Below are 15104 nucleotides of genomic sequence, written 5' to 3'. Positions count from 1 at the left end.
TGTGATGTCATTGATTTGAAAACATTTTATGTTCCCTGATGGAACATTTTTTATAGTATCTCCAGTTTTAGTTTGCATGTTTTTTTTAATACATAATGGCAATTTTATCAATCTAAATTGTGTAAAGAAAGAACAAGTACAATTTTAGTATTATATTTTATATGCTCTAGTAAACTTGAACTCTGCTATTGACATATCTCATAATCTGATGAAATTTGATTACAAACTTCTACAATCACTTGATTTCCGAATTTATTTACTATTCTTCATAAATATTTCTTTATTTATAAACCAATTTGTTATTATTGATCTCAGATATATTTTTTGAAATTTTAAATCCAGCACATTGTCTCCCTTCCTTAAATGCAAGATTGGATCTTATCTTGTCCGGTATTGCACCTAAATTTACACTACTTTCACTTTCAATTTTGACATTTTCTCCATTTTGACCACGTTTCGAGACAAATAAAATTTGGGGATGGACACCAGTAAGACAAAAGAGAATTTCAAGAAATTTCTGTCACGTTTAAGCAACAAAGATGAACTTAAGTTTCTTGGATGGTTAAAGAATAATATAGATGGTAGGTATTTCGTCTAAAATCCACATGCACTTGTCAATGCCTAATTACAGGCACTTGTTTTCTATCCATGGCAAGCTCTGCTATCCTTATATGATCTACTATCCCTATTTATGGATAGATCTTGTCATAGAAAACAAGTGCCTTTGTGTCTAATGGTGGGATGTTTTTAAGGTTCATCTAAAGGAATTGAAAAATATGGCCTTTTTACACCAAAAAATCTACTACGAGTACAGACAAACTGATGCATCGAGGAAAGTTTAAAGTCATGGCAGGACCTAGATATATAAAAGTTATATGCAGTCTATGTTTCAGAAAATAAAAATCTTACCTGGATTTTGATGTGCATTTTTTCCAGTCTGACATCTGAGACTGTTTTGCCAGACAATTGTGAGCCGTGGGACGTTGGACTATATTTTTCCAGTCTGCAGAAGATAGCAAAATAAACAAACACATGAGTTTCATTTGACATGGATCACTCAGTTACACAGTTTAAATCACCTAGTTTCCGCAGATGTCTATTGTCCATTTAAATCAATACACTCCTACCTAGGAGTCTACTCCCGTATTCGGAAGAAGAAGAAGAACTCACAACATATATTGTGTAATGGGAGCTTCTCAAAATTCGTTCCCAACTTAATTTACTTTGGCACCTTCTGCAGGAAAGAAAAAAAATGAATAGCAAAATATAGTGAAGTCTTCAATATTCTGAAACTTGAAATGCATTTAAATTTTATTTATCTAGGTCCAGCCATGCTCTAAAACTTCCAGATGCACAGGTTTGCCTGTACTCAGAGTGAAATTTGAAGTGTAAATACAGCCATATTTGCGAAACTGTTATGATGAACCTTAATGACAGAAACTGATTAACAAGTACCTGGTACCTGCTTAAAAATTAATGACAGAAACAAGAACTAGCCATATCTATACATCCAAAGACTGTTTCTCTCCATTCTCATTTAAATAGCTTCATCTTCTGTACAAAGTTATAATTACTTTAGATGCATGTTTCATTTTAATACATTATTCTGATTGGCTAACTGCACATCACGTGTTATTCCTTAAGGAATTGCATAACACAATAAAACTTATCATTCATGATAACACGAGGTCCCACAATAAAATGTACAGGTGAATTAAATTAAAAAAAAAGATAAAATTTGTGTTTTCATGATCCTAGCTAAAAAATGTAATTATAAGAATTGAATGCTTCTTTTTGTAACTTCATAGGGTTGTAAAAGCGTTGACCGTGTGCACATTTTTAGAATGAAGCGCTTCTGCGCTTCATACAAAATGTACTTTCGTCAACGCTTTTACACCCCAATAAAGTTACAAAAAGAAGCATTCAATTCTTAATTAATCACTACATATGTTCTTTGTATATCTTTTTGTATATAGCTTTGTAAATAAATACACATTCGCTAGCGATTGTAATAAACTTGTCAACAGGTTATTCAGTTCACGTTTGTTACTTGTTCAATGATTTTATTGGTATTTTAACTTGTCATGAGCAACACAAGTGTTGATATGATGAGAAAAAAATGTGGTATACATATATCATTATAGAATAATAAATAGATTGAAATATTGACAAACAATTACAATAGTTTCTACATTAGAACATTAGCCAATGTACTGTCTATTTTCGACTGATCAACAGTAATACTGTCATAATACTTCAGCATTGGTCGTGGAACACTGCAACTGACAAGAAGTAAAAGGTGTCTCAATCTTAAGTGTTTTTCTAAGTAGTGTTTTTATACAACCGCAAACAAATTTGGGGATCGCTTAATGGTATGATGTTGTCGTCTGCGTCGTCGTCCGAAGACACATTTGGTTTCCAGACAATTACTTTAGTTTAAGTGAATGGATCTCTATAAAATTTTATATAAAGATTCAATACCACAAAAGGAAGGTTGAGATTGATTTTGGGGATGATGGTCCCAACCGTTTAGAAACTAGGGGCCCAAAAGGGGCCCAAAACAAGGTATGTGGGTAGGGGGCTGAATGTTTTTAAGGGGTTCCAATTTTATGTTCAAAATTTTTCAAAATTTCAAAATTTCAAAAAAAGAAATCGTTAATTGCACAGTATTGCGCAATAGATTTGTAAGATCTTGACATTTCTTTTGTGACAGAAAATCCAAATTCAGATAGTATCAAGCGTGAACATTGTGTTGAAATTTGCCCCAACTGTTCAGGGTTCAACATCTGCGGTCGTATCTGGCTGTGCTCAGCGAAGCATTTTATTGGCACTCGTTTAATTTTTCATCTTTTTTCTGTGTTTTGTCAAGGTTTTTTCTTTATTTATAAAATAATTGTATTTGAATGTCTTCTTATGCAATAATTGTTTATAATCTTTCTTTGCCTGCAATGAAATATATATGCTGCAATATAATGAATAAATGTAGGTAAATTACCTTCTATTATCAAATAAACAAGAGAAGCCTAAATTTTTTCCAGTTTAAATTCTTATTGCCTTGCATTTCTGTCATTAAAGTCAATTTAGAAATAGGTAGGCATTATATTTGTCGATATTTTACACTGAGCGTTAGCGAGGTGTAAAATGTGGTCGAATATTATGCCTACCCATGTTAAAATGAGCATAGAGCATGACATGAAGGTATTATTTCGATTCTAATAGGACAAATACAGTATTTTTATAGGTTGCAGCGTAAGAAAATACCGTAAAAATGTTTAGCTGTTCCCGTTTCCTCCCAGAGGAGTCTGTACATCACATTTCATATTTGATAAGTTTAAAAAATTCGAGCAGGGTAAATATATGTTGTTCGATATAACATATATTATAAAAGTTTATGTAAGCTACTTGAATGTATATATTTTATAGGATAACGATGGAAATAACTTTAATATAAACAGAATTTGTGCGCATGTGTCAAACATATGTTGTGCTCATTAGAACACAGCTTTGTTTACAAAGCGTAATAAGGACGTCATATTAGAATCCCTATTTTATCTGTGTATGGCTCATAACTTATGTACTGTAAAACCAAAATCTGGTCACTCTTTCCTTGACTTTGACCCCTATGATAATAACATTGTCTGATTTATGTTTGGTGCATAACTTTGCAAACTTTGATACCATAGCCCTTAGATTAACAAGATTTTTTATGCAAAAGCTTCATACAAACCTTGATTTTGATCACTAGGATAGTAAAACATTGTCTAATTTGTGACCAATTTAGTTTTACCCTAACAGATTATGATTATACGATTCAATGATTAAAAAATTATCTCTGAAAGGTCTTGAAGGAGTTTGAAACTTAACTCTCGTCAACTTTGTTATATCTTTGAAAATTGAAATAAATAGACACAAAGGTAGAATATACAGTTATGCATGTGATTTTATTTGTGATTTAATTTCCACAATGGAACAGTACAAATATGTGCTTTGGACCAAATTGGAAATACATGTGAAAGAGTTTTCCTTGATAACACTGCTACAAATAAAATACTTAGATGATTATTTGCTTGTCCTTTATCAGATTTGTGTTTTTTATCATAATTTTAAATCCAAAAAGGAGTTCAGCCAATAAAAATATTACATGTGTTTCTGCTGACATGTCGAAAAAAAATAGACAATATCATTTTATTTTACAGGCCGTAAGGTCTTCTGTCTCCTTTGATATGAAATAAGACAACAAAACAAATATTTTTTCTTTTTCTTTTCTTATGAAATTTTAGATTTAGTAAATGAAGCTAGAGATACATGTTGCAAGGAAAATGATGTTATACTAGACAGCCTTAGAGATGACATACGACAGAGTTTACCACAGAATGCAGTGTCTGCAACTGAAAACATACAGACACCAACTATTGGTATGGTAGGTAAACTGTACTTTATATAACCAAAAGGGTTTTATAGAGCTTCTTGAAATTAACATCTTCACTTTAGAGATGGTGCAACAGAAAATTGGGTACATTAAGAATTTAAACTAGATTTTGTTATACTTAAAAAACGGGCTATACTTAATTCAACATTTTAGAAAAAGATGGACACATGCATTTCTTGTGGTGGATTTGCATAATGGATTTCATGAAATAAAATGCATGTTTTACTGTTCAGAAATGAACCATTTGATTTAATTTTCCGATTTGTCTTTTGTTACGGTGATATGATAGATGTGATCAAAACACTTAGTAGTTATATTGTTTTGAATGAACTTTTTCAGATTTACATTCAGACATCTTGTGCAGTATATTTACTTAATAATGACTTACCATTTAACTTGGAATAAAAAATGTTAATTTTACTTATATTTTAGAACAGTGACTGTGATCCTGCTACCACAGTTCATGTTGATGCTTTTCTGTATGACGAGGAAACAGTAGATGATTTGTGTGATGAAGGCAAAATGAGCAGAAACTATTGTCAAAAATGTGGCTCACATGATGTTAAACCTCTCAGTAAATATATATAAGCCATATATAAATTTTCATACAAATTCTTTACTTTAAATAAATTGTTTTTTGCTATCAATACATTGCAATCAGTTTGACAACTATTTCGAGGCCCTGTCCCAAGGTCATGCTCCAGCAACTTTCAAATGTTAAATTTTCTGCTTCCCATTGTCCAGAATTGTAGTTGAATCAACTACAACCAATGCTTTATTGACAATGCAATATTTTATTTTACTTCTCACTGATAAATTAACTTTGATTTTAAACTATCTCTTATCGTGTACATAAGGCCAACTAAAATTAATTAGTAGATTTTCATCCAACTTTTGAAAAAAAAATGGGGCGGGTGGGAGGATTTTATTTTTTATTTTTTATTTTATATGAAACTATTTTGTAAGGTTTTATAAATACTAGAACACACCCGCGAAATCGCGGGCATTCAGAGCGTAGTTTAAAGTATCAGTATGTAAAGTGTTGTTGGAAGAATTTTGTTAAATACAGAATGACTGGAGAATTTCAGCAAAAGTATCATAAGTCATAGGTTATTGGGGACAGGAAAATGGTTTTTTTTTACCCTCCACCTTTATTTCCAAAGTTCACAATTTTTGGTTTTCTATCAATTTCAATATGAACATACATTTAGTATGTTATGAACATTTATTTAAGTAAGGAGCCGGTAATTCAGTGGTTGTCGTTTGTTTATGTGTTACATATTTGTTTTTCGTTCATTTTTTGTACATAAATAAGGCCGCTAGTTCTCGTTTGCATTGTTTTAAATTGTCATTTCGGGGCCTTTTGAAGCTGAGTATGCGGTATGGGCTTTGCTCTTTGTTGAAGGCCGTACGGTAACCTATAATTGTTAATTTCTGTGTCATTTTGGTCTCTTGTGGAGAGTTGTCTCAACATGGCAATCATACCACATCTTCTTTTTTTTTGTAATCAATGAATTTTGTAAAAGATTTAATGACTGGAGAATTTCAGAAAAAGTATCAAAAGTTCACATGAATAATTTTAGCGCTTATCTGTATATTATGAACATTCATTACTATATAAATAAAGCGTATTTACTTTCAATTCTAAGTTTACTAATCGATCCATGGTGATCATTGATATAGTATACAGACCCTCTCTATTTAATAAACTCTGTGACTGCCGTGGATAGTAAACTTGAAAATGATAGCAGATAACATTCTGAAAATACACTTTATTCGTAGTATATGTATGTTCAATATACAGAAAAACGCAAACCGGAAGTCTAATCTGACTTAAAATTTCGTACAATGACGGGACAATACCCGGATGCCTTTTTTCTCGTATTTCTCCTAAAATAACTCAATCTGAATAATCATATGAATGGATGACAAATGCGACTATGCACTGTACCTATAGGACACAGAGGCGTGTTGATTAATTTATTGTGGAAAGAAGAGAAGCGACACCAAAAATGAGGTCTTCTCGTTTAATAGTATAGATATAAACGTTATAAAATGGCTTATTTTGCTCATTATTAAAGGCCATAAGATAACCTTGGCTATAGTTCTTAATTTCCATGTTACTTGGTCTCTTTTGAGTAGTGTCTGATTGGCAATCAGTCCACATCTTCTTTATTTATACATGTATTATATTTTATTCCAGACATATGCTGCTGCACAATAGAAAATTCAACTTCCAATCTCTTCAGAATTAAACTGACCAAAAGACATCTTAAAGTCACAAAAATAGTCTTGAATATCAGATGATCCATCTCATGTTACAAGATTCAAATCTCATTTCTCTGACAAATATCCAGTGGGAAAATTATCCAACAGTTGACCATATCAAAGTGAATGACAATAAAAGCTAAATTCAAATAAAACTATCTGTTTTATTAAACAAAACAAAAATGACATTTAAATGCAATATATTACAAATTATTGATACTTATAACATGAATATATTAAAACAAAGAGTTCAAACATTTTTGTAACAATGTATCATTTATAGAAAATTTTGGTTTAATTTTTTTCCAAAGTCATTTAGGATTAAATTTGTTCCTAGTACATCTTTCAACAAGTTTTTTACCATTATCTTTACAACCAGTGCATAAAGGATAATATTTGTTGGCTTCATCTTCATCACCTGCCTCAGCAGGTTCAAGCTCCTCAGTTCCACAAAAGAAACAAACATCTTCAAAACCAGCAGAATAATAAGTTAATTCAACAGTACAGTTACATGTTATGTTTTTTCTTACAAACACAGTTTTCAAAACATGGGTTTCCTCTTCAAGATCTAACTCATCAAATGAGAAACCACATGTGTACTGAATATCAGTTAAACAATTTGATAGTTGTGTCCTTCTGACACCCCTTACTACCTTTTTGGAGTAAAGAACTCTAGGTTTATCACAATCGGAACATAGAACAACCATTTCAACATTTTTAGCGTACTGAGAAGATGGAGAAAATGGTAATCCATGTCCAGATGATGGTTTGCCAACGAGTGATATTCTATACTTTTCTGAAGTTGGCTTTTCATATAACTGATCAAATGATTTATATTTGTCACAATTAAGCGGCTCTGGGTCTGGAAGATGATAAAGATTTTCAAACATTTCATTACTTAAACGAGGTTTTTTGCAAACTTGACATGATGTTTTACCACATTTTTTTACACTAAAAATGTACTGAGCAATTTTACAATGATCATTCAAAAAACTGACAAACAATTTTCTTTTCTTAATATCCTGCTGAGTACTATCTGTAACTTTAATATCCTGGTCTATTTTCAATATTTCTCGTCTGAGATCAAATATTTCACCCTCTGTTGCTGGATTAAATACCTTTAAGTTTTTATCTTTCCATTTGAGCCTAGTTATTACATTTGACAATAAAATACGAACAGGTTCTACTGAGTCTAAAACATCTTCCTCAACAGTAGGATATTTTTCTGCTAGTTTTCTAATTTCACCTAATGAATTTGCAGAATCTAATTGTTTTTCATAGTGCTCTGTTTTTTCACGCATCAGTCCTAATGACTGGAAACCCAGGTTCAAGATAGACATTATTCTTTCAGCTGGATTTTTCCAGCTATTTTGTAGAGGGGTTCTAGCAACACAAATCATATCAAGATCAAATATAAGAAACAGGCAAATCAAAGACATTTGAACTGAAACATATGCCAATCTATGGTCGGGACCCCCATCGCTGTAAAAAATTAAAATGGGCTTGATCATACCATTGGTCGTCTCTCATAAATCTGTACAGATTGGCTTATGTATACAAAATGTATCTTTTATAAATGTATTGTGTAATTTTATACATGAGGTGAGACGTAAATAAAAAATAAAATATTGAATTGAATTACCATCTTCTAAAAATGAATTTTTCAAAATTTTAGACATTTCAGTTGCATGTCGCCATGGGGAAGAAGATTGAAATGCTGTTTCTTTTACACCAAAAAAAACTTGCCCACCATAAAATTTCATCTGGAATATCTGAAAATAAATTTACACTTGGAGTTATTGAAAATTTTGTGAAGTCGTGATCAGCAACCTCAAATTTCTTTCCCATGGCAACAATGACTTGCTTCCCCCTTTCCACAGTTGCAACTGGATATCCAGGCTCCCCAACTTTTAATTTGTGCTTATCATCCATACACACAAAATTACAAAATGGTTTATACATTATTGCAAACTCTTTTTGGTACCTAAAAATAGCAGAAGCATAATGCATATCTACATGAGTCTTTCTAAATTGGCGACTTTGAATCATAAATTTTACTTTCAACTTGCCTGTATATCTATGTCTATGAGAAGATTGAAAATTGGCATGTCGTGGCCAAAATTGTCAACGCAACCATTGCTGTGAAGGGACTAAAATGTTTGGAGCTAATTTAGCTTTAACCTGTTCATAAAGATCTCTAACTGAAAACGCATCTGCCAAATGAGTTATAACATCACCCCCCTTATCAATTTTGTCATGCCGTCTGTCATCTACAGCTAATTCAAGCTTCTCATTATATAGTTTTGGCATTCTGAAAGAAATTCATTATACTTTTCGGGTTGACCCCGGTTATTAAGTCTTAAGTCACAAATAAGTTCAGAGTCTTCATTGTCTAAAATTTCACTAATGTGCTTGTCAACCTCTGTCTGTGATGCCATAAGTGATGCAGACTGGTCCCCAGTCAGACGTCTATATGCCTCTCTTAAAAACGCAGATTTATTGGAAATTGTGCGACCAAACAAAGAAAGAAATTCACGTTGCATTCCCCGACTGTGATACACCGGGAGTGATTTACGCAAATTACATGCTATTTGCATGTTCTGTGTAAGTAAATCACTCTCAGATACCATTGGAACTTTCCACAGAAACATCAAGTGTTCTTTTGATCCTGTGTATGTATATTGACAGCATTTTACAGGGACTATTAGGCCTTTGAAATAGTCGTATCTTCTGTTTGGTTCACCCGGACTGTAGTCATTGACCACAAGGAGCAAAAAAGTTACTATGTATATAAATGTAATATAACAAAAAGATAGCATTTTACTTGTTATAACATATGTATTTGAAACCACATATGTGAGAACCGTATAACAATTGTGTTATAGATTGCTGAATTTTTATGTGATACATTTATTTCCAGCTTTCATTACACATTCAGCATCAGTACCACAGATTAAATACATATACCAGTATCTGTTACCTGAATTAAGAGGTAAAACCGTAGTAGATGTTGGGTCAAGGACAGGAGCAGTTTTATATGGGGTAGGTAGGAACTTAATGTTACATATAAATATTGCCAAGAAAACTTAAGCATTATTTGACACCTGTGCTGTAATTAAGGTGGTACATGTACCTTACACTATAGGGAGATAACTCTGTAAAATCAGCTAAACGTTTTAATTAAGTTGTGTTGTGTATTAAGCTTCTCAATGATAAAAAATAGTGTTTGTCAAACTGCTATATAACCAGTGTAATTTTTCTGATAGAATGTTTGGTTCAAATATTTTGAAATTTTATATGTTTGTCAAAGGGTCAAATTAAATACTTTTTTAAAATTTTATGAAAATTAAACGAGGTAAATTAATTTAAGTGAAGGTGTTGGTACCACCTTAACATGTTCTAAATATAGAATGGTTATGTATTGCATTAGTATTTTGAGGACCATGAAGTCTTCAGTATCTGAGAACTGGAAAGCTGCTTCAGTATGTGGACTGTACAAGTCACTTAAGATTGGCAATCTATTTTTATCAATCAGTTCAATGGTATTTGAACAAATTAGTTTTTCAAATATAGATCGTATCTTAAAAGGTGCTCAATTGATGAAATTGAGATTTATATGGTTATGTTTATACACAAATTGAACAACTATTTAATCTTGTTTGCAAGGAGATGTCACTAGGGAAATTTGAGGTTAATCATAACTGCTATAGAACAAATAAAGGCAAGACATATAAAAAGAATTCTTTATAGATAGTGGATATGCCATAGTTTGTATTAAATTTTATGATTGCAAAAATTATTATAATAGGTGGTGGAAACTTGAATAGTTCTCCCCATAAATTGTCTTTCATTATTACTTTTAGGGTTATTTATTTAGTAATGCAGAGAAAATGATAGGCATAGAAATTGATGTCAGTTTTTGTGAGTTACAAAAGAGAATATTAGATAAATACAAAATGACAGACAGAGTTCAGGTATGGTTACTCAAGTTGTGTTTTAAAGTAATGTTTTATATTTCATTAAAAGGGAACATCCATGAATGCACATACTCTCCTTGATAACCTTCCAACAATGTGCATGAACATTTAAAACAAAACAAACAAAAAGCTTTTGCTTCCATACCTCATGTGCATTGTTAACACCTCAATAAAACTACAAAAAGGAGCATTCAAGTCTTAAAAAGTCAGGGGTGGATTGAGAAGTCTTTAAACAGAAAGAAAACAAGTACTTTTAGTGTATAGATGTTATGTCCCTATTTTTTGTTACTGTGAATGACACGGGACTCTCAATGAATAATAAATTAATGATAAGTCTAAATTAAGGAAATGTGGTATGATATCAAAAGCTCACCATAGATCTTCAACAATTAGCAAACCCCAAATTGTATAGTTCGCTATAAAGGCTCGGACATGACAAAATGCAAAACAATTTAAAAAAAACACAATAGCATCATTTATGACGAAAAAAATACCCAGAAAAACAAATATGCTAGAAAGCAATCAATTACACTGAATTACAGGCTCCTGACTTAAGACAGGTACATATAGAATGTGGCTAGGTTAAATGTGTTGGGACAAGGGTGTAACAGCACACCATTAGAACAATATGATAAATCAGTTGGAAATGGGTTGACTCATTCAATCAGCACATAATACAACAAGAATGTGTCCCAAGTACACGGATGCCCCACTCGCACTATCATTTTCTATGTTCAGTGGACCGTAAAATTGGGGTAAAAACTCTTAATTTGGCATTAAAATTAGAAAGATCATATCATGGGGAACATGTGTACTAAGTTTCAAGTTGATTTGATTTCAACTTCTTCAAAAACTACCTTGACCAAAAACTTTAACCTGAAGCTGGACGATCGGACAGACGAACGGACGGACAAACGAACGGACACATAGACCAGAAAACATAATGCCCCCTACTATTGTAGGTAGGGCATAAAAACAGCTAATATAAATACAAAAGATGCAAAGCACCAATTAAACAGTTACTGAAAACTATTTCAAACCATGTAAACAAGCAATAAATAAAACAGGTTAAGTTTTACATGTTGCAAATAATATATATTGAGAATTAACTACCATCCATTCCTTTTTTGTAGATTCTACATAAGGATGTTTTAGATTGTACTGCTGTGATTAAGAAAGGTAGGTCAAATCAAGAATGCTCAAATTATGAGTAGATTCAATTATTTTATGATTTGCGTAGTAAGAAAAATTTAGGATGAACGTTAACAAATGATTGAGGTTGTGATTTTTGTTGCAGGTTGTATTTTTATAGACTGTTCATCGACTACTTTCAGTACTTTTATAAACAACATGGCAATTTGAATTTATATTACAATGAAACAATTTGAACCAATTCACTCACATCAAATAAATGTCTTCAGCACTTTTGTTAACTTTTTGCTTGAATTGTTACAGTTTTTGCAGTCAATTTGATGATTTAGCTCCTGCTTACCTTAAAATCTATTTTTTTAATGTTAAGCACATACATAAAACAACAATGAGTAGAGGTATAATTAGTGAGAAACAACTCAGAATAAATCTTGCTTTAAATCTTTTCCTTTATTTACAGTGTTCCTCATTGTTTGTTTTCTTTTGTTTCAGCTGACATCATTGTTCTAAATAATGTGTTTGAGTTTTTCATGCCAAAAGAAATTCAAGAAAGGTAAAATTAGTTTTAAATGTCCCATTTTATCTTATATTTGTAGTAAATATAACCATAAGAAATAATGTTTAGCATGATTAATTTCCCTAATAATTGTTGTATGAACTACTTATAAAACTGAAAATGTGTATGAATAAAGAAGATGTCAAGGCCGTAACTACCATTGAGGCAAGTGAGGCAATTGCCTCACTAAAATTTCGACACTGATTTTTTTTTAAATATATATATATATAAATATAATAGTTATTTGTTGTTCTGTCTCAACCTTAATTTCTATAACTTGTCATCATTCCTTTTAAATTATTCTCCCTGGATATAACTCAGAATCTCAACGGGTGATGTTTCTCGATTACATTAACCTAGTAATGATAATCATCATGGATCTTTGGTTAAAACAGGCACTTGCAGAAAAAGGAAAACAATACTGAAGGCAAAGAAGGAATAATTCTAGTAAACTATTTATTTTGTGATCAGAGTCTGAGTATTGAATAAGTATTAGAAGTAATCCAAAAACAATAAGTAGACTGAAAAATTAAGTACAGAGCATCGCAAGAGGGCAGTCCTGTCTGCGTATTCATTGCTCCGATGGAGAAGGAATCGAAAGAAGACATCGATCATTGTGTTGATGATAGTGTGCTACCGCTAGAAACACAGACTGCCCTGAAACGACTGAAAAGTTGGAAAAGGGCATGCATGAGTGGCGAGAGATTGTGCGGTCTTGCCATGATCCATGTTCATCTTGATAAGGATGTCAGCAGACCAAATATTCTGAAACGATTTGACGAAACCTGCCTTAGAAAAATTGGCAAACTCTACTGAATCGATGTTTGTTCTATGTTCTGGCGAAAGACTCAAATTGATATTTGGATGATTATCTTACATATGAATTTAAATAAAGTTGTTAAAAATTTTGTGTTAGTAAAAGTCTTAAGATATGAAAAATTTATATAAAAAGTGTCTAAATTTAAAACATTGTCAAACTCTGTGGAAATGCCTAGAATGCAGGATTTTGCACCATTCATATTTTATACCCTTCAAAAAAATTTCTTGTCTCACTAAAACAACATGTCTAGTTACAGCATTGGATGTGGAATTGTGTGTACATCATTATTTACCAAACAACTCAAATGCAGTCAAAATATTACGGTCATTATACAGACTTTACAATTGGTCTAGTGATCTCATCTGATATCATCAACAAGACACACTTCATGCATGTTTGTAGTTATTTTACATATGTCTTGATTGTATTTCAGGATTTGGAACTATTTGTACGACACTTTAAAGAAATCAGGAACTATTATTGTGACAGTGCCTAGTATAGAAGATACTATATCACCCCTACAGGTATGAAATACAAGATCTAACCTACTGGGATTTTTTGTAGTTGTTTTATTAGGCTTTTGTGTAATTTTATGCCCCATCTACGATAGTAATGGGGCATTATATTTTCTTGTCTGTGTGTCCCTTTGTTCATCTGTCCCTTTTTTTTTTATCGCCGTCCGTATGTCCCGCTTCAGGTTAAAGTTTTTGTCAAAGCAGTTTATGTTGAAATTAAAGTCAAATCAACTTGAAACTTGGTGCTTATGTTCCCTATGATATGATTTTTTTCTTATTTCAATGCCAAATTAGAGTTTTTACCCCAATTTGACGGTCCACTGAACATAGAAAATGATAGTGTGAGTGGGGCATCTGTGTGCTATTGACACATTCTTGTTTAAGTATATCTTCCAACAGGGTCTACCTATATAACGGTATTCACAGATGTGATGCTGGAATGGGTAACCTTTTTACAGGTCAATTTTATAGATGGGTTGAAATTTATCAAGGTAATATGTCGATGGGTCAGTAGTTTTCATCTTTTGATCAGTCCTCTCAGTATATACTGTGCAGCATTCCTTGTGTCAAATTATATGAATTACCCCCACTTATTTATCTGTTGAAACTTAAACAGCACAATATAAATAACCCTTTTAAATAGATTAAGATATCACAGATTGTAAGAGTGATAACTGAGAAATATATGAATGTGTTATGAGTTTGCAACAACAAAAAAACATATTATCTTGATCTTTACAAGACTTCAATAATTGAATGAGGTTATTTAATAAATCCCAGCAGCACGTCAGAAATGTTAGGTCACGAAAGCTTAATTTAATATTTAATCATCTTTAGATTATTTAGCCAATATCAGCAGGAGCTGCTGACACATTAACATGCTATATAGACCGATTCATAGGTCATTCTCCATTTTGTTTGTAGACCAAAGTTGATTTGGACAAGTGGGTGAAAAAGATAGATACTTCAGCAACACTTCCTCAGGCCAATCTGTTGTTATATGGAGATGAACAACATGAGGACTCAGATTTAGAAAATATTTTTGTGTATAAAGTCTTATAATAAAATTCTATTAATAGAGAAAAATAATAAACATCAATTTGAACTCATTCTATTTTACAGTGAAATCTCATACAATATGAAAGTTCATCAGGAATGACCATAACCTGCAACTCATTTCACAAAATGTCTGACAATTGAAAGTATGTGCTAGTCATGAACATTTCAGTATACTGTGGATTCATTATTATTTCCGTGGCTTTTGTGGGTACAGTTGAACCACGAAAGTAAAAGTTCAATGAAAGACATATTTTCTTAAGGCTTATATGCAGACTTTGGCAAAACCATGAAATTAAATATCCACAAATATGCAAGTTTTCCTTCATCCACC

At 32.0% G+C, this 15104-nt stretch overlaps 2 protein-coding genes and 1 pseudogene across 2 annotated transcripts; 1 reads left to right on the top strand and 2 right to left on the bottom strand.

Annotated features, from left to right (window-relative positions):
• The first annotated feature begins 406 nt into the window (after positions 1-406).
• On the top strand, positions 407-14819 carry LOC143068365 (uncharacterized). Its single transcript, XM_076242357.1, has 9 exons — positions 407-581; positions 4281-4420; positions 4862-5003; positions 9618-9739; positions 10561-10671; positions 11808-11853; positions 12316-12376; positions 13633-13723; positions 14639-14819. Exons 1-9 carry the CDS (start codon positions 479-481, stop codon positions 14774-14776), a joined length of 954 nt encoding a protein of 317 aa, XP_076098472.1. The 5' UTR covers positions 407-478; the 3' UTR covers positions 14777-14819.
• LOC143068363 (uncharacterized) lies at positions 6968-8142 on the bottom strand. The gene has a single exon (XM_076242356.1). It carries the CDS (start codon positions 8134-8136, stop codon positions 7009-7011), a length of 1128 nt encoding a protein of 375 aa, XP_076098471.1. The 5' UTR covers positions 8137-8142; the 3' UTR covers positions 6968-7008.
• On the bottom strand, positions 8378-9220 carry LOC143069818 (uncharacterized; annotated as a pseudogene).
• Positions 14820-15104: the final 285 nt, after the last annotated feature.

This window comes from Mytilus galloprovincialis, chromosome 3, assembly GCF_965363235.1.
Source record: "Mytilus galloprovincialis chromosome 3, xbMytGall1.hap1.1, whole genome shotgun sequence".
Taxonomy (NCBI): domain Eukaryota; kingdom Metazoa; phylum Mollusca; class Bivalvia; order Mytilida; family Mytilidae; genus Mytilus; species Mytilus galloprovincialis.
The sequence above is the reverse complement of the archived record's forward strand: the minus strand, read 5'-3'. Positions and strand labels throughout refer to the sequence as shown.